This window comes from Galeopterus variegatus, unplaced genomic scaffold (assembly GCF_000696425.1).
Source record: "Galeopterus variegatus unplaced genomic scaffold, G_variegatus-3.0.2 Scaffold0, whole genome shotgun sequence".
Classification (NCBI taxonomy): domain Eukaryota; kingdom Metazoa; phylum Chordata; class Mammalia; order Dermoptera; family Cynocephalidae; genus Galeopterus; species Galeopterus variegatus.
In genome coordinates this window covers 821,727-839,980 of record NW_007726111.1, presented here as the reverse complement: position 1 = coordinate 839,980, position 18,254 = coordinate 821,727, and the positions used below count along the sequence as shown (strand labels likewise).

Here is an 18,254-nt window from a genome sequence, read left to right as displayed (position 1 = left end):
GATAATGAGAATCTTTCCATAAATATTTGCAGACCACTCATATTTGAACACTATACTTAAGATTTGTGCTCCTCAGTGTATGTGAATTTCACCTCAGTAGAAAAAATTAATAACCAAATATTGAAGTCATTTCATTTGTTAATCATATGAAATGGGCGTAGTAATGTCTGAAACTACTTTGACATCATCAAAAAAAAGTGGTTGATGAATGCATAGACAGATAAACTTGTATAATCTAGATGGAAGATGAAGTTTTATCACTGTAAAATTCAACTCTCCTGTATTTGAATGTTTTCATATTGAAAAAAAAAAAAAAAATCCTCATATGCTTCCTGAAACAAAAAACAGCATTTTAAGAAAACATTCAGCAAAGGTGAACTTGGGTACAAATAAGGATTAAGGTAAAACTAAGAAAATACAATAAGTAAATACAATAATTATTTTGGGTGATGAATGATATCATTTACTTTCTTTTAAAATGTTTTATGGCTCTCGCGATGACCACCCAACTGCTGCAGGAAGCACCCTGGGCTCCCGAGCCAGGGCAGTAGGGGGCTGAGAGCTTCAGTTACACCCCACTGACATCTGCATCCAGCCCAACAGTGACCGAGCCACCAGTGGGCGCCCCCTGGTCTCTCCTGCAGGAATGAGGGGGCTACCATAGGCCTCAGCCATGCCCCCTTTCCTCCTTCTCCCACCCTATTTCTTTCCCCCTTCCTTTCACTGCCTCGCTCCAACTGTTCCACAACATCTTAGAATGTAAAGAAATTATAATATTGATAAATAAACTTAAAAATAAAATAAAATACTTTATGGCTCAATGTTATACTTCAACTGCAGTATAATCAATTAATTCAAACAATGTAACTAACCCTGGGCTCCAAGCTTCACTATAGATTTGCATAGAGATTCAAAGAATGGTAAAATCCTAAGGTATGGTTAGGGGTTTTTTGTTTGTTTGTTTTGTTTTTTATATAGATAGCAAGAACATTCTTTTTACTTGAATATCATGGTCTTTGACATCTAATCAAATAGTAACATTTTCATAAAGCAATTGCATGCATGTTGTAGAATTACTTTTAGAAAATAAATTGGTAATAATAAAGTTTTGTTGCTGTGCCTTTTTAAGAAAATAAATCCTGTTATGTTTTGTTTTTTTCTTTCTGTTTTGTTGATTGATTGATTGATTGATCCCCAACATGTTATTTTACAATCATTTTTCTATCATGGCAAATAGCTCAAGTTTTAAGAACAGTGCTGAGCACAAAACAGGTTTTGTGAAGAGTGCTGGGTATATTAATCTAATTTAGGCTAAATGTATATATCAAAAGTTTATATGACTTTTAGGTTTTTAATTATGATTTGACAATTATCTACCAAAATGTGGTCTATGCTTCCACTCTTCTATGTTGTATGTCGTGATTTTTACTGATTGGTTATAAAAGAGGAAATTCTTTAATATTTCAGTGTGGAATTATGTAATTATGAACCTTTTTCTTTCTATTGCAGAGTCAATTTTTCCATTGCCGAATGTGGGAGTTGCATGTGGTAACTTGTTATTTATGAGTATACCAGATATGATGATTTAGAAGTCTATGTTCTATAATGTTAAATATGGATTAGAAATATTTTGTTGTCTTTAGATTTAATCCAGTTACTTCAACGATAATGTTTACAGGCACTTCTATCATTTTTGTTTATTTATTCTCTGTAAACTGTAGGAAGCTGCCATGTTTATAGATGCTTCCTTGTAGTAGATATTCACTAAATAAATTTATACCATGAATACATTCATCCATGATTATCAACTGTTCTTTCATCATTTATATACTCTTATGCCTTTGGATTATGTTAAGTATAAACTAGTATATGATTAGTTTATGGTTTTCTCATTTGAGAAGATCAGATATAATTTCATGCAGTAGATGATCTCCAGAAAGATTTTTTTTATTATCTCATGATGGTTAGACACACACACATATTTTTGCTGATGATAATTTGGATATTAATTTTGATTACATTTAAAGACATGAGGGACTTCATAAAGATTTTTTTTAAATACATTTCTAAAAAATTGGAAAGGTTTGGAGAAGAAGATAATTATCATTTTGCATTTTGTCAATACAGGAGATGCCAACATAAAGGGAAATTAAGTAGAATATGAATAAAATAAACTCCGCCCTCTAAAAACACATCAATGGAGGTCCATGTTCTTAAATTAAATATTTTTCATATAATGCAATTAAAAATATCTTTTAAACTTGGAAGAAGAAAACCAAGGCAGGAAACCTTCATTCTCTACATTCAAAGAAAGTAGAACATTCTGTTTAGAAAAGCCATTGCTACTCGATAACAAGTAATTTATATAATCCTACTTAATCGGTGACTTCATACTACAACCTTCTCTTAAAAGGGAAAGTTGGTAGAGTTTCAAGAAACATCGCATTTCCTAACGCACCTCATTTTAAATTAGAGCACGTTTTTCTTCCTTTGCCAGAAAGTTCATTAAATTTTCAGACAGTGTGCTTACTCCACTTTATTAAATTAGATGAAACAAGTGCATTTAAGTGTGTGTGATTTATTTTTTAAGTTTCACTGCTTAAGCAAGGAGCTAAAAAAAATCCACACACTGAAGAGATATAGTACAGGCATGATTTAAATCTCTCTGAGAAGGAAGAAAAACATACCAAGACTTCCTTTCAACTTTTTCTCCAATCCATAGTCATATCTCACTCATTGATAACATTTAAAATAAGAACTATATAAATTTAAGATGAATCTCATATAAATATGTATTTCAAAAAACAACTATAATAACATATAACCTAAATTAATAATGTCCTTCTATGGATTAAGAACTTTAATTGTGTTTCAACTCTTCCCTCTTTGTCATGTTAAGAACATTTTCTTCCACTCCTAGTGAACATATTTAATTAGAAAAATCACTTTATTTTATTTTTCAACATTGAACAAGAGAAAGCATATATTTAATTCTTAAATGTTAAGCTAATGGACTGAGATATTGCCTATTACTAAATTATTCTAGTAATATTAGTTTTGATATTATAATTTTATTTGAGATATTTATGTATTCGTAAATATATCTGTTTCTAGTGTTCCTTTTTGTCCAATATGGTTAATGCTAATATTATAGCCCTGTATAATTTCGATGGCTTGAAAATCTTTTCTATCATTGTCTATGCTCTGAAACTTTCTTTTAAAGTTTCATAGAATTTTCTTGCTCACATATTTATACATGATTCAAAGATAAATTGAGTGACAGAATAAAGTTGTGACCAAAAGCAAACAAACGAACAAAGCTGAGAAGCAACACAAAACCAAACAAATTTGTAATACCAATTTAATTTTTGTCTACTGAAGTATCTTAAAATATATAGGAGTATACTCAATTTCTGCTTACTTTTTTTTTTCCTAAAAAGTGGGTCAGAACCTACAGATGACAAAAGTGGTATTTGTGAATTCCAGTAATACTTTTATTCAGTAAAAACCCAAATTTTTATATAATCATAAAACTTACTTTGCCAAAAATTTTCTGAAAACACAATCTCACAGAAAAAGCATACTCTGAGAAATATAAAGTCAATTTGACAAGTGGAAAAGTTTCTTTTGATGTCTGTTCATTTCCTAGGACATGTTCCTAGTCCAAGTGCTCATTAAACGATGGCATTGGCAGAGTGGCTTGTCCTCTGAGTTGCCCCTGATTAGGTCCTTAGGTTCTAGTGAAAGGGAGATACCTATAAGAATGTGGCCTGATTCTTAAAATAAAATAATGATTTAGGCAACAGGAAATACTTAGGTCAATTTTTATTTAACAAAGAGCTTGGCAACTTTTTAATAACATAAATGTTATTATAGATAGAACCTAATATCATGATTGCAAAACCAGTGGAGCTTCAGTGCTTCTATCATTGCTTGGTCAGAAAATGTTCTTTAAAATATCAGAAATTCAGGATCACTTGAAAGAATAAAAACATGCTTAACTGTGATGTAATTAGGAGTTTCTGTGGCTTTCGTTCTTAAGACACAATAAGTTTTGATTCTTGAAAATATTTAATTACATAGGAAAGGAAACTCAAGGCAGAAAAGCAGATAATTTATAGCATAAATTTCAAAGTAATTAGAATTTGCAAAAATCAATTTTTGTTACACACCCTGTTTAATCTGCAAGATCTTATTATCCTTTAAGAAATAATAATTCAAATTTAACATTACCTACTGAGTTTTTTTTTGTACTTACCTCATGTCAATGTACTGAAAATAGATAACTATTATTTATTTGTTCTTTTTTTGGTGGTGGTGTTTTAGGATCAAATCTATGTGAACTAAATTAATAAGAAAGTTGTTAGTTACATTTACATAAAATTTGGCTATATTATGTATATATTCATATAACATACTTATAATTTAAAATTTAAAGTTACAAAATAACATTAAAGTTGTAACATAAAATGTATGATATGTGGTTTTATATTTGGGTTTTATTCTGCTTCTTTGAACTAAAAATATACATAGTTTTTCTTTACTGAGAGCTTTTGACAAAGAAGGTGTTTATAGGGGAATAAGTCAGTTATTGCATGTTTTAAATACTACATTGCTGTCTTAATATGCAAGTTATTATTTAAAATAAAATATGAGTCCTAGACTAGTTAAAGTGACAGACAGTTAATCCATACTACCCTCTCCTGAAAAATTTTCTTTTTAATATTTGAGAGTTTTCTTGAAACCTGGAAGTTACAACCTCAACCACATTTAAAAAAAAAAATCTTAACATTTAACAGGACACGTAGTCGTGGAAGATCTTGTAAGCTATCAAAAAGGTGCTAGCAGCTATAATAATTTGATATTGTCTCAGGGGATGAGTCAAGCAGTGTAAGGTGGGTCTTAAGTGATTGTTGCTTGAAAATCCAACCTATGTGTTTAAAGGATACCCTTAGCTTGTGTTTATATCCCTCCAGTTTGAATGGAACAAAAGTCAGTGATCTAAGAAGGATGATATTAGAAGAATTGCAGAGTTTGAATTAGACCACATCATGAGAAGTAAATTGAATCTAAATAATGGCCCCTCTCTCTCTCTCTTCCTCCCTGTCCCCCCCCTCTCCCATTCTTACTCCCACTCTCTATCCCCCGCTCTCTCTCTCTCTACCCCCCTCGCTATTCACCCCCCCCATATTCTTGTATGTTAAAAGTTGAGATAAAAGGCAATCTACTCCAACAGAATAGAACAAAAGGCATCGTGTGTCCATGTCTTTTCTTTAATAACTGAAGACATATTTTTGGTAGCTTAGCCTAGTCCTTCTCAAATTTTAATGTGGGATATTGATGGAGCATAGATTCTGAATTGGTAGGTCTGGGTGGGCTTTTTGCTTCTGAATTTTGAACAAGCTCCAAAAGGATGTGCATGCTGCTAGTCCAAGAGCCAACCCCCTAGAAACAAGGGTTTATACAAGCTAAGTTTTCAGTGATTTCAGCTATTCATAAATAACACGATTCTTCATTTCGTGAATCACTGTATGATAGAATTCTTTAACTTTAGCAAATTTTTCTTTTTCAAAAGTCTGTTCCTTTACCTTATCTTCCAACAGTCTATATCTAACTTGATAAGCATTTCATACATATATGATATTTTGCAAATAGCAGAAACATACAAAATTTTAAAATAGTAAACACTAAAATTAGCATGCTAGAAAAAAGAACAAATCTGGAGTTCAGAAGACATGGATTTCATCCCAGTTTTCCGTCAATAGCAGGTTATCACTAATCTTTTGCAGATTACTTAAATTTTATTACTTGAAATTTTCTATTTCAAAGGGTTTTGGAAGGATAAAGTGATCCTGTGGTCTTGTAGGAAGCATTTTGAAGGTGAAAAAATACTAAGCAAATATAGAATTTCTGTTTATGATTATTTCAATTATTTATCTATGTAAAAATGCCAATTTTTTCAAATTATTGTTTTTAATTGTTGAAAGTTTCTTGTAGATGTGCTCAGATTTCTAGGGTTTTCCAATTGATAAAAAGTTCTGTAAGTATATCCTGGAGGTCAGGGATCTCTCTTATTCAATTCCGTTTCTTCTAACAGTTCTTGCTACCTAATGGGTGCTCATGGCATGCAAAAAAAAAGAAGTTGTCATGAGGAATATGTAGCAAATGTAGGTCATTCACTGTGCTATTATCAATGATTCTAGGAGAACTTAGAAAAGAGAAGAAGCAGGGGAAGGAGGGGAGCATAACATTCTATGTGAGTAATTGAGTTAAATGATATACCTAAATTATGTAGAGATAAAGATAAATAAAAATACTGTTGAATGAGATGAGAAGAGATTAGACTTCAGGGAAATTAAAAACACTGATTAAAAAACAAACAAAAAAAGAAACAAATTGATAAACAATAAATGAAATGGATAGTTTAATCTCTGCCAAAAAATACCTACTCTTAACTTTCCATTAACAATGTAACTGTTTTACCTCTATCATATCCTATTACATAGTATCTTAATTGTGTTTACTGACAACCATATGTTCAGATATAAAATAGCAATCTGAGTTTTCTCAGAAATTAATATATATTCCAACAACATTTTGCAATACTCTGAATCTGTGATATATTTCTTCACTATGAATCATATCTAACTTCCTTTTAAAGCTTCAGGATTAAACCTTATGATTAAAGAATTTATGGTGTAGTTTGTGGATATTTATTACAGTTTTTGATGTTACAAATTTTATTATATGATACATGTTTTTTATTATATTTGAGTGCTGACAATAATCTACTCAGGAAGTTATTTTTTATCCTACTTTTTAAATTGCACATACAATTTTTTATTTTACACAATTGTTTAAATGTCAATATAATATCCCAAAACATAAAATGAGAAGTAGCATCTCCCTTCTCTACATCCTACCTTTCAGTCCCCTCCCTAGAGGCAACCACTTTCAATTATTTTAGCAGTGTTAGTTATTATTAATGATTAGGAATTATTCTTTCCTTTTCTCCCTTTCTTCTTCCCTCCCTTTCATCTTTCTTTGCAGAGTCCTTCCAAACAGCTGAGATTTTTTAAAAAACTTTTTTTCCTCTTTATGATTACCTAGGTTTTCTCATCCTAGAGTACATTTAATAGTTCCAAGTAATCAGTTGGAATAGCAATGTCTTACTCAGCTTCCTCAGTTGCATTAAAGAGTTAGCTGAGAAAGCTTTATTTTACTGTTATTATCAGAATAGTCTTTACTAATGTATTAGTAACGTCTTGGGCTTACAAACTGTGATCCTTCTGAGGACAAATGGTTTAGGAATTCATGACTGGTTTACAGACAATACAGTACTAAAAAAAGGAGTTGCAGCAAATTTGCACAAAACTAAGGTGATGAAATTAACGAAAACTGTGATAAATTTGGTAGGGATTTTGCAAATCTCCACGATGTGGCTACTTTCTTCTTTGGTGCTGCCTCTATTCTATCACTATCAACTGACGTCTGTTCCATGCAGCATCTAAGGGTGGACCTGCTGAAAGTCTGACTTTTTTCTATTCCCTGCTACCATATTCCTGGCTCCAGACAAATTTTGCAATTGCTTTCTACAAGCTGTTCTCACTCATGAATTAGTTAGAAATGAACAAGGAAAAAAATAAAAGCAGATTCAGTTAGGGAAATAAAAGGTAAAGTTATTTCAGATTTTATGATTCATTAACACAATTGTCTCAAGGTCTCTCAAAGGCAATTACATTTCAGTGTTATTCTTTGGGCACTGATTGTTTGATCAGACTTGGCTGTATTTACCTTGATATCATGTATGAAAAATGTAATTTTTCTCCATTGTTTTTTCAAAGGAAATAAAGAGGAGTAACACAACAGGCAGGTCAATCATTATCCTTCTAATGGCAAGCAGCATTATCTCACTAGTTCAATAATTTATCTTCTTTTGAAATATTTAATATAATTACTGCGAACGCATAAAAGTAGATGATCAAAGGTGTCCAGTATTTTCTTGATTTACTCCAGCCCTATAAAATATTATCTAAGTTGAATTGTCGATATGACTAGATTTCCCTTTAATTCATACAAAAATGAATAAGATTTTTTGGTAATCCATGTGTTTCATCTTCAATCTTCAGAATTCATTTTTTACGTTTTTATTTAAAAGACAGTTATTTTCCTTCCTCTAGAACATGGGTGTCATTTGTTCATTCATTTTTAAATGTTTTTAGAAAGCATATTTAATGAACAAACACCAACTCTATGGGTGTTAAGCAGTTAAATGGAAGTCATCAGTTTGATATCACCTTTGACATTATTTAACTTCTAGAATCAGTGAGATTAAAGTTTATTGAACTACAAATGGGTCATCACACAATGTATGAGGCCAAAACACAACTAAATGTAAACACAAATTAAATCTTATTGTATTACTGAAAAAGGCTGTGTAGATCTCGAAGGGAAAACTAAGTCTGCTGTACTCAATTTCTTATACACATTCTTGCTAGGATTTTATAAATGTATAAATGGGATAGCTCTCTGTGATATTGAAGGCCTGAAATCTTTTTAAATTAGTAGTTAAATGAGCAAAATAGATTATTTGGATTTATGTGAATTTAGACAAATGTACAAGCAGATTGAAGAGATATATTTTTGATGGGTCCCTTATGCTATCAGCCTACACTAAATCCAAAAATAGTTATAATTGAGCAAATTATCAAGCAAAATAGTAAAAACTACACTTTTAAGGAAAAATTTGCATTCACATTAATGTATAAAATTACTACCAATAAAGTGTAATTCATTTTCAAAAGCATAATTTATTTTTGAATTAACGGTTTTGGTTTTTTTTTTGTCCTTTTTGAGACCGGCCGCACCGCGCTAGCCAGTGAGCAGACTGGCCATCCCTATATAGGATCCGAACCTGCGGCGGGAGTGCTGCTGCGCTCCCAGCGCCACACTCTCCCAAGTGCGCCACAGGCTCGGCCCTTGAATTAACGTTTTTAAATAATAATGGCATCAAATGTATAATGGTATATACAATTTAAAATGAAAAATGTATGTGACGATACAAAAGTGCCATAGGAAATCAATACATTGCTGAGAATAGGGTGTAGGAGGCAGGGGTGGGAGTGAGGGGGCTTTGATTTTCTATTGTCTGGGTTCTTAAGTCGTATAGTGACCCAGACATTTTTACCTTGAAAACGTTCCTTTTTAAGGGATTCTGAACATACTTAAATCTTCCTTACTAGTATTATTGGGAAAACATTTTAAAGATCCTTTAGCTGGATAACATTCTGTAATTTGTATTTATTTGAAATATGAAGTTTAGAACATATTTAATGCCTTTTTCGCACATGTAAGTAATTTAGCAATAACTATGTCACTAAGCTTAGAAAAAACCTTTTTTCTTCGTATGGAAGAGGAGTAGATTTATTATCATCAAATGAGCAGACATCGTTAGGCCAAAAACCTGCATGTACAGACTCATTCTAAGGAAAGGGCATAGATCACTATCACTTCATCAGGTCTTGTTTTCCTTAAGCCACTTGCATTGCTTTCCTAGAAATATGTGGCTGCTGAGTTAAGTGACATTGCGCATTTTACTTCAGTTGTAGTGACTTGATGCATTTAAGTATTTTTATTTTCCCATTCTTTGAAATTCTCACATAATGTTATGAAGCCAGTTAATATCAACAAAGCTTATTTTTAAATTTTTTTATAGTAGTAGTCACTTTTCCAAATGCATTACATGAATTAACTCATGCATGATTCTCATAACAACCACAAGAGAAAAACAAACATTTCCATTTGAAAAAAAGGTGAAATTGAGAGAAACAGAGAGCTTATGCCAGCTGTCTACAGTTGCTTAGCCAGTGCCCAAGTCGGGCAATAGGATTCCAGAAACCCCATGCTCATAAACACTATCCCAAAGATTATTGACAATGTTCCTTTATGAAAATATTTAAAAGTTAAACTGTGCTATAGCAGAAGTGGTTTTCCTGGAGTCATAAATGTAGCCAATGTCTTATTAACCATTTGCTTGGAAAAATTTTAATAGAGAATTAATCTAATGCTTTGTTTAAGAGGTAAGTACTGTAGTTACTAAGGCAAGATTAACACTTACAAAAACACATTTTACTGAAATTTAGCCTTTGTTATTGTTTATCAATTCATTGTTTCATCTGCTAATTTTGTTAAACAATGTCATAAAAATTATTATGGTAATTATTTTAATACTAAAGCTAAATATTTTATATATTTTTGATGTACTAAGTGCCCCATATAATGATAGTGATATAATAATATCAATTAAACAAAACAAAGCAAAATAGCTTGAGAACAGCAAGTGAAAACTTCATACTGTTTGTTGTATTCATTTACCCAATGTGCATTCGGTGCTGTATCTGGGGGGCAGTATACAAAGGACAGCAGCGGCAGCAAATGCAGTTCATGAACGTTGACCATATCGTGAGGTACTGTTCTGTTTACCCTGCATGGACTGTTTCATGCATCTCAGGAAAACAGTATAAGGTATTAGTATTAACCCTTTTTTACAATGATAAATGGGTAGTGAACATAAATAAAGTAAATTACTCTCAAAGTCACATGAGTAAATAGATGAGGACCTGGGATACTCACTGAGGCAATTTAACTCCAGGGCCTGTGCAGCAGATTCATTGAGTGAAGAGTTTATTATTTCATATATCCTAGAGTATGAGCAGGGTGGTAGGTACTGTGATAAATACAAACATGCATCTATGTGCTCTCAAGGTTTAAAGGTGGGAATGGTAAAAATCCATCAGGAGAATGGTAAGGTTAAAGGAAACAGATAGACTATCTTAAGACCACTGACTCCATTAGATTTGAGTATGGTAGTGTTTCATATTTGAGAGGTCATTCAGGATTAGATGGTAAAGGACTTGACAGGCAGTGAAATCTGGATTCAATTTGCTTGTAAATTGAGAGACATAAATGATTTGGGAGTGGAAATGTACTATGATAGCCATCAGTGTTGTATTGAGAGAGACATCTACCAGTTGTATCTAAAAAGAAAAAGTATATATGGCTAACTATTAGGTAATCTTACAAAATTAAGCATAATCAATAACTTTTTGATTAAAACAAATTTTAATCATCAAACGCTGCATCAAGAATTCTTTGACCTTAAGCTTGCAAACATCATTTCTAGGCATAAATATCTAATTTGATAATTGTAAAAATAAAAGCAGAACATATATTCTCATGAGTAAATATTTCTCTTTGATTCAGGATTAATTTTAAAAGACATCTGAAGATTATATAACAGTGGGGTAAATATACAAACATTTTATTGACATGGAAAGACAGGTTACTTTGTAACTTTCTTCTTTTATATATTATCATATTACCTTTTGTGACATTGTATTAATATCTTACACTCTGAAAGCTTACATTGCTTATTTAATAATATTATAAACCTATTGCTTCCACTCAGAGAGATTAGAATGTAACAAGTGGCTTTTTTTTTTTTTTTTTTTTTTTTTTTGGTCAAAACTATCCATGCCATTACAATTCAATGGCATTGCTTCCCTTTCATTCAGCTTTATCTGGCTAAGATCCTTTAATTCCCTAGCCCCTGCTGCTGGGGAGCTCTAGGCTCATCACACTTAACCTCTGCCTAGGCTTCTCAGAATAGAATTTGTTTCACTCCATTCAGAGCTTCAATAGTTGAGCAAGCCACACGCAAGTGCATACTGGTCTTTTACCCTGAGCACACTAATCTGATTGTTTTTCCACTCTACAAACTCTGGGTCAACAATCAAGCTGCCGGCCAGAAACTAATTAATTTGCAAACAGGCTTCTGTTTTCACAGAGGGAAAGCTTTTGAGAGCCATGTCAGGGAGGCCAGTCACACCATGGTTACACGCATTGTCACAGCATCCACTTCTCTGGGTAAATCTCCTGCTTGATGTCAATGCACATAGGAACCCAGATTACCCAGTCAGCAGTAAATCCCTATTGAGGCCCACCGAGCTCTGAATGTAGTGACTGTAGAAGAGGAAATTGGTATAGACAGGCTCTGTATTCATTAAACTGATTGTGAGACAAGAGAGAGAAAAACGTAAAAAAACAAGAGGAAAAAGGGAGCTGGCTTTAATATAAAGCATTTTCCAAGATAATGTCTCATTTTTACAAGTTTTAATCGACTTCTATTTAAAAAGTAGGATTACCTTGAGTAAACGTAATAATATACTTAAATGTTATTTTTCTATTCTCACTATTCAACTGTTAATCCCTATACAAGAAATTCAAAACTTGTAACTAATATGCCACATTTCAGAGTTATACCTTTTAGCCCATCGTTAAAAATATTAAAATAGCATATCCTAACAATTTTATTCAGGTACATTCTCTTAGAGACTGAAAAAAGTAATAACAGTTTCCAAGCATATTGCCACTAATGAGTTAATTTTTACTCTATAGCCTTTACTCTATTCATTTTTTTTCATTAATAATTTCAAACAAAACTGTTTAAAAGTCATTTTGTTTCTTAGGCAAAAAGGAACAGAGATAGCAGGTCCTTGGAAAAGGAGAGCAAGTAATGTTTGAATTTAGTACCTTTCAGCTCTTTAGGGAAAAAAAAATATTAAATTTATTATAACAGAAAGTAGAATAATATCATGATGTATTTTTATTTTTCAAAAAAATTACACTTGTATTTGGTGTGAGATAGATTCATGAGAAAAAACAGATAGCTACTAGGTTGTATTTAGATATAGGTATGACTACTTATTTTAAAGTTTTATGTATTCAAGTTTCAGCATAATTTTCAGGAAAAATAGCCATAAATATTTATTTATTTGACTCTATCTATACATTGATATGTTGGAATCGTTAGCTAATAAATACAGTGGTAACACATAGAAGATATAATTAGAAAGTTAAAAAATACTGCACCCTGGCTCCTTCTTTCATAGGCTACAAAAACTAAGAGGACCTTTGTAGCTGCTGCTGTTGTTTTAACTGAATCATCACTCAGCTTCTATAATTCTCATCTGCTCATATAACCATAAAGTAAGGCTTACAGAGGGCTTTTTCTGCAAAGGTCAGCAAAATGTTACTAACTTACTTAAGCTAGAGAAATAATCCAAAATGGCATCATTAAGAAGTCTCAAATTATGCAAAACTAGATCATTCATTTTACTTATTAGAGAAGAACGCAATTGGATACTCTGATGTAGTTTGCACCTCCGAAGTTGGTAGGAGTAAAACAGTGTATCCAAAGTGATTTGAGATTGGATATCCGGTACCATGTAATATTAATTTATGCCCTCATAGTTTATTTGCAGTCATATTTCTTGGTTTTATTTTTCTCAAACACATCTTGTGGAGAAATTTGAATCTTAAGAGAACTTGAAACATCCTAGTACATGACCACAGAGGAAGCTATGCTGATTCCAATAAGGGCAGGCCTTCTTGGCATGAATGTTACGAGCAAGAGGAAGTGGAATGATGACATACATACCATTTCAATTACAGAAAAAACAAGTGGGTTGGTCTATCTATAGGCACGATCCTTTTAGGAAATTCCACTAAAAGAAAACAGGTCTTCCTGAAATGAGTGGGAAGGCCTCACACTCCGGGCATTGTAATTAGGTCTGTTTGTGTTTGCCAGGCCTTGGCTCTCTCAAGGATCCATGTGGTTTCACATATTAAACCCGACTCTGCCTGGCCTTTCACCCTGACTCAAATATAATCACTCACAGAGTGAGCCTGACAAAGTTTCCTAAGCATGCTCCACCCAGTGGAAGTGGGATAAAGGATACAGAGATAATTGACATTTATTAAGTGCTTTCTAAATGCCAAGCACTTGCTCAGTGCTTTTAATACATTAATATGTGGTCATTTTTTTTCACAACTATGGGAGGTAAGTAGTATTATCCTTCCACTAAATGAAATGGTCAAAGTCAAGGTGAAACTTTGTATAATTCTAAAAACTAGTCTTTACTCCAAATCATACAATATCCAATATTAGGCCAAGTTATGAACAATATTGGAAAATAATCTTCATCAAATAGAAAAATAAATGTGAACTAGCCATCAATTTGCCCTATTAAATGGTTAATACGTGCAATAACTAGGTGCTAGTATTTTCATACTAAATGTTAAGAAGTCATTACTATAACAGCAGTGTAAACTTATTTGTTTTCTTACTATGAATATACAAAGAATGATTTTACTTAATTTCCTACATTATTAATAAGCTAAAATTGAACTGAAGTTTAAAATCATGTAATATTGAGAAAATCTGTGTAGCACAAGAAAGAAAAAGACAGTGAATTTTGGCATATCATGTCAATCCCATACCAGCGCATTTTCTGAAATCAAAAGTTTGTTCTAACCTCTAACCATCTTAAATTTGGGTTTAGTGGAAATGAGGAGTCTTTTTTTTAAAGTCGTTATATATTAATATGTAAAAAACACAATAATTTCCATTTCTCTTAAGTTTCTTCATTTAAAAATGTAATTCATTTCACTTTTCTGTTAAAACTGAATTTAAACATTTGTTGGCACAACTATAAAAACGTAAATTCAGTGAGTAATATGAAAGTAGGAAAACTCCATTTTTTTAAATAAAGATATTTCAAGATCCAGTTCTAGACAACAGTTCTGTTTCCTTGTTTTTCTTTAGTAGGAACAAATTTTAAATGCCATCTAAAGTAGGGAAACTGATTCTTCCAAAAGAATTGAATTGATTTGAGAAAAGTAAAGTAAGTCCTAGGCCAAAATTATTTTTAATAGCCCTGAAGACCCCTGGAAAAGATACCTTGCAAGGAAATGTATTACTTCTGTCAACACAGATGATTGTGTAGTCTACGCAGATGTTGCAAAACTCATTTATTTTATGCATGAGTGCATAAACATTATGTTTCCAATTTATTCTGTAATGGTATTTAATTTCAGGAGGCTTGTGATTCACAGTCCCCCGGTTCTATCTCAAACATGTCTGCATCCTCCATCTTGCAGCAGTTCTGGTTTCTGCACCCTGTCACATGTAACCTTTGTGTTAATTTGGAAAAATCCATTCTCACGTTTAGTGCTGAGAGACTGATAACTGAATTCTCAAATGAACTGCACAGTTTCAGAGATGAAGTACAGAGCTGTGGACAATGACTGGTTTTCCCACAGTGTAAATTCTTCAGATTCAGCTGTCAGCATGTGAGTGTGCTGCATAAAAGCAGCTTTAACTTGATGACTTTTTCCCTCCAAGGCCATAAAAATGAAATGGATACTGTACTCTCCTTTATGTTATTCCATCTTCTAATGAGATTTTTGTGTCCCATGGACAGTGAAAACCTATATGCCCTTTAGAGTTCTTAGTAGATCAAAGTCTCCTTTGAATAAAAAACAAGCATTTTCCCTCCCACACAATATCCCTCTGATATTTCATTATCATAACAGAACAGAGAGTAAGGTTAAAAGAGAGTTTTTCTACTAATTTTGCCTCCATATACATCCTAGGTTTAATAATTGACAGTGGTTATTCTAAAATTGTCCTTCGGGCTTTTGGAATTTTTCTCATACATGTCTCTTTACCCTAGCATCTTTTTTCTTTTTTTAATCCTTGGTGAGGCTTCCAATTTCTCAGATGGTCACCCAGGCACTGCTATGCCTTCTTTACTCCTAGCAGGGGGAGGGGGACTTGGCAATATGTCCAATCTCCCTCGAGATTGAATCACAGGATTCGTATTCAATCGTGAATGATCTTAGGCATCATCGACATTTAAAACAGCAATGGGTAAATGATGCCACATTTTGAGGAAACTTGAGAGAGCAAGAAATAAGGGAAGCTAAGAGAAGTGACTGTTTTAAAGAGAATGACAAATACCGCAGGGGTTCTCTATATGAATGTTGATTCAAAACTATAGGAAGTTATGAGCGACCTTTGGAGAGAGAGTTTCATGGGAATCAACGGTTGTGAGAAAGTCAGGTTGAAAGTGGCTAAAGTTGGTGTAAATGTTGAGGACACAAGTCACAGCCAGGCTGTGAACTCAGACATGTAAAAACTTCCTGGCCTGCCACGATTAAGAAGGTTTTGCATGAGATCATTGAGCAATATTGCAGGTCAGGGAAGAAATTAGTGGTGAAAAAAAGATAAAGACAGCAAAAGAAATGTAAATTGGGTAAATTTATGAAAGCACATCAATGCAATAGAGAGCGAAGGCAGAAGGGCCCAACAAGGAAGTAGGTGTGCCTTTGTCACTAACAGAACATGAAATATACCAAGATGATTGGAAATGCTGTTACACAATGCAGGACATGCTGAGGTATGTTTTACGTTTTAAATAATCAATTTGAAGTATAGGATAGATCAGAACAAAGGTGGTCACACACTACTCATGGTCTCCTCAAGTTTCAGTGAGGTCTACAGGTAGACTTGCAATTTTTCTTTAACACACCAATGAAGGATAGAAGTGGTAATTTAGGTTTTGGGGTTCCCAGAAGTAAGCACAGAAAAACAAGTATGGCAGAAATTCAAAGAGTGAGATAATCGAGCATCTTATTGAAAACGTGGGAGAACTGTACACCATAAGCTTCATTCCTATTAATGAAGCGTATGAAACCAAGAAAAAGTTCGTGGAAGTAAGAATAGTGATTGGGCAGGTTTATTTTATAATTCTGAAGGTAGATATAAATATAGATAGTTAAGTAATAACAAAAAAGTGATAATATAATATGGGCCATTATTAACAATCTTTTATGAATGTGTAAATGGATAATGAAAAAAATCAAACTCTAGATAGAAGAATATATAATAATTATTTGGTTAACAATCTGAGTAAAATATTATGTATTTATTTTAGGCATATAAATTTTGTACAATTTCTGCTACACTGGAATTATTTATATACTAAAAAGAAAAGAGAGAGAGAGTAATAATAACAATAAAGTATCTACTTGATCAAGTAGTCAAGCCAATGCCTGAAGTTCAGGAAACTGAGTTCTTGACCCCAAACTTTTACTACTGGGTAGTATTATTCCAATGATAAAATATTGGCCTTAATTTCCTCAACTTTAAATGGAAGGGCGGTTTTAGGAAGATTAATTGTGAATCAATAAAATAATGATATAAAACCTCGTTGAAATTTTGGAAACACTATCAATGTAATGTTATTAGCACTGCAATTTTTTGTGATGTTCATTGACCTATATGATGATGACCTCAAGGCAATAATGAGAGATGTGGAGGAAAAAAAATACTACACTGTGAGATTATTGTGGTGTCCTTGTAAGACAGGATTGGTAAGTTGTCTTATCTGTTTCCACTGCCTCCCTTCCGCAGTTCCAGCCCAGATCTCTTTCTTTCCATAGTTAACTACTGAGAAGCTTCAATTATGGCACAAAACAAATATTTTCCTGAATTTTTAATCTCTCTTTTTGCCCAACTTTCTCACACCCACAGTCATGAAGTCACCACCATTAGCTTAACAGGGTACCAGATCTCAAGTCGTATTGTATGGTCTATAAAAGGAAAGCTCCCCAAAGCCTTCATACATTTACACATGTTACCTGCCTCACTTCTTGCCAGCTCCACCTACCGTTGAGCCACCTGGAATCATGCTGCTCTGTCCTGATCGGGTGGTGGTGCCCAAGGGTTCGGAAGATGGCAAAGTCTCGCCCCATAAAATCAGCTGCAGTTCCAGAGTATAGTTCTCCATCTGTGTTGTGACAAAATAAAACCACATACACAGTGTTAATTCAATTAAGGCAGGGAAAAGAAAACAAACAAACAAAAAATACAAGTTCTATATTATGAGCACACTGAAAACAGAAATACTCACATAATTATACAAAGCTACTTTTATTTCATTCTATGTCCTCACTAAAGAAGTATTTTATCAAATGATGATTTACTGATTATCTGACTACTCATTTTAGTACTAATTTAGAGAATTTGAATAAAATCTGATCAGTAAACATTGGTAAAACGTGAAATTTTATTCTTTTCCACTATGACCAGTGACAAACTTACAAAATGCAAACTATATTACATCATTTACTTTTATATGTATAAAGCTACTATGGTTTTAATATCCATAGTTAGGAGGGTAAAATGCCATCATAATCTTGCTTATAGCTTCTATTTAAATTGCAATTAAATCTTTTATATACTTCTTTTTTCAATGGGATCTGAATTAATGAGATTTCTGTCTAATTTAAGAAGGACTGATATTTTCTTAGCCAATTTTTTTCTTGCTTCTTATTTTTTAATACATCTA

At 32.7% G+C, this 18,254-nt stretch overlaps 1 protein-coding gene across 1 annotated transcript in view; it reads right to left on the bottom strand.

Annotated features, from left to right (window-relative positions):
• SEMA3A (sema domain, immunoglobulin domain (Ig), short basic domain, secreted, (semaphorin) 3A) overlaps positions 1 to 18,254 on the bottom strand; it is a 209,492-nt gene that overhangs the window by 60,144 nt on the left and 131,094 nt on the right. The window contains exon 6 of the mRNA XM_008568811.1: positions 17,574 to 17,693. Coding sequence (XP_008567033.1) covers positions 17,574 to 17,693 — 120 coding nt within the window. The remainder of the gene's footprint in view (positions 1 to 17,573; positions 17,694 to 18,254) is intronic.